This window comes from Pristiophorus japonicus, chromosome 4, assembly GCF_044704955.1.
Source record: "Pristiophorus japonicus isolate sPriJap1 chromosome 4, sPriJap1.hap1, whole genome shotgun sequence".
Classification (NCBI taxonomy): domain Eukaryota; kingdom Metazoa; phylum Chordata; class Chondrichthyes; family Pristiophoridae; genus Pristiophorus; species Pristiophorus japonicus.
Genome location: NC_091980.1, coordinates 276,569,182 through 276,570,363, shown reverse-complemented (window position 1 = coordinate 276,570,363; position 1,182 = coordinate 276,569,182). Strand labels below are relative to the sequence as shown.

The following is a 1,182-nucleotide window of genomic DNA, read 5'->3' as shown; positions in this document are numbered from 1 at the left end:
TCAGAGGAACCCATACACATTGTACAGAGGGGGCGGGACAGTGGGCTTGGTGGGGATGGGTTTCAAAACCACAGGTTTGTGAATTTTTTGTCCGTTTAACGAGTCTTTGGAGTAAGCGTGGAGCTCGGCTGGTAAGTTGGCACCTTTCCTCCACATCCCAATGTCAGGAAAGCCGGAATGAGGCAGGCCCGGGTGGTTGTGGTAAAGCCGATGGCCATGGTACTGAAATGGACAGCAACTGCACAGGTTCATTGTACGTGCCAGGGAGGCAAAGTGGAATTTCACGGGCTCTCTGTCACAGTCCTGCTGGAGCGCTGGAAGTGCTGAAGTGTGTTTGGGTGGGTTGGAGCACTCCTGTGCTCGCTTGCTCTCAGATCCGTGGCCGAGCGGACCATCAGCCGCACCATCCACTTGCTCTACATGAAGCAAGTTCAAGGGCTGGAGGCTCTTGGCCGGCCGCGGTTCTTCCCAGAAGGATGCAGGGAGCTGTCTTTTCCTCATGGGCACCTGGTCCTGTCTGCCCAGCTGTTTCCCTTCCGCTGTGATAGTGCCCGGCAAAGTTTCGCCGCAATCCTGACCGGCCGCACAAGAGAGCTTATCGCCGGCAGGTTTGAAATGTAAGTGAGAGTCCGCATGCTGCAGAATATAAGCTCGGTTCTTGTCCTCCGATCCTCTCTTCGAACTGGTCTCCAGCACTCGGTTGGGGTGACACCGCGGGATCCGAGAGTACTTTTGCGAAAAACGTTTGAGCTGTTTCTGTAAATATTTCCTGTGATCGACCGAACGCCGGCAAGGGGCAGACTTGTCCAGAGCCGCTTTAATATCACTCGAAGCCAGATTGACAAAGTTCAGTAAAGTTTTCACCTCGCTGTCCGCCGATGCCATGTTAATCCTAACTTCAGGGCATCCGGGCCTTTGGCTGGTTTGCCATTAACAGTTCAAGTGGCTGAATGTCTCTTTTTCTCTCTCTCCAAGACTGTAAGATAAAGAAGTGAGATAATTTCACTAATAATTGGACTATTAACCAGCAGAGTTAGAAGAGTCACTTACTTCAATCAGTGTCACGAGTGGACCCCCATCAATGCTAACTTCTTTCAATACTGTTACATTTTATACACATCAAGCACTAAAGCTTTCACCCACACGTGACTGTGTTCATAGATGTTAATCAAGAACATTGAT

The 1,182-nt window shown here is 50.6% G+C and overlaps 1 protein-coding gene across 1 annotated transcript; it reads right to left on the bottom strand.

The window, feature by feature from the left end:
* On the bottom strand, nt 1-885 carry LOC139262362 (protein FAM181A-like). The gene has a single exon (XM_070877551.1). It carries the CDS (start codon nt 883-885, stop codon nt 1-3), a length of 885 nt encoding a protein of 294 aa, XP_070733652.1.
* Between the last annotated feature and the right edge of the window lie 297 nt (nt 886-1,182).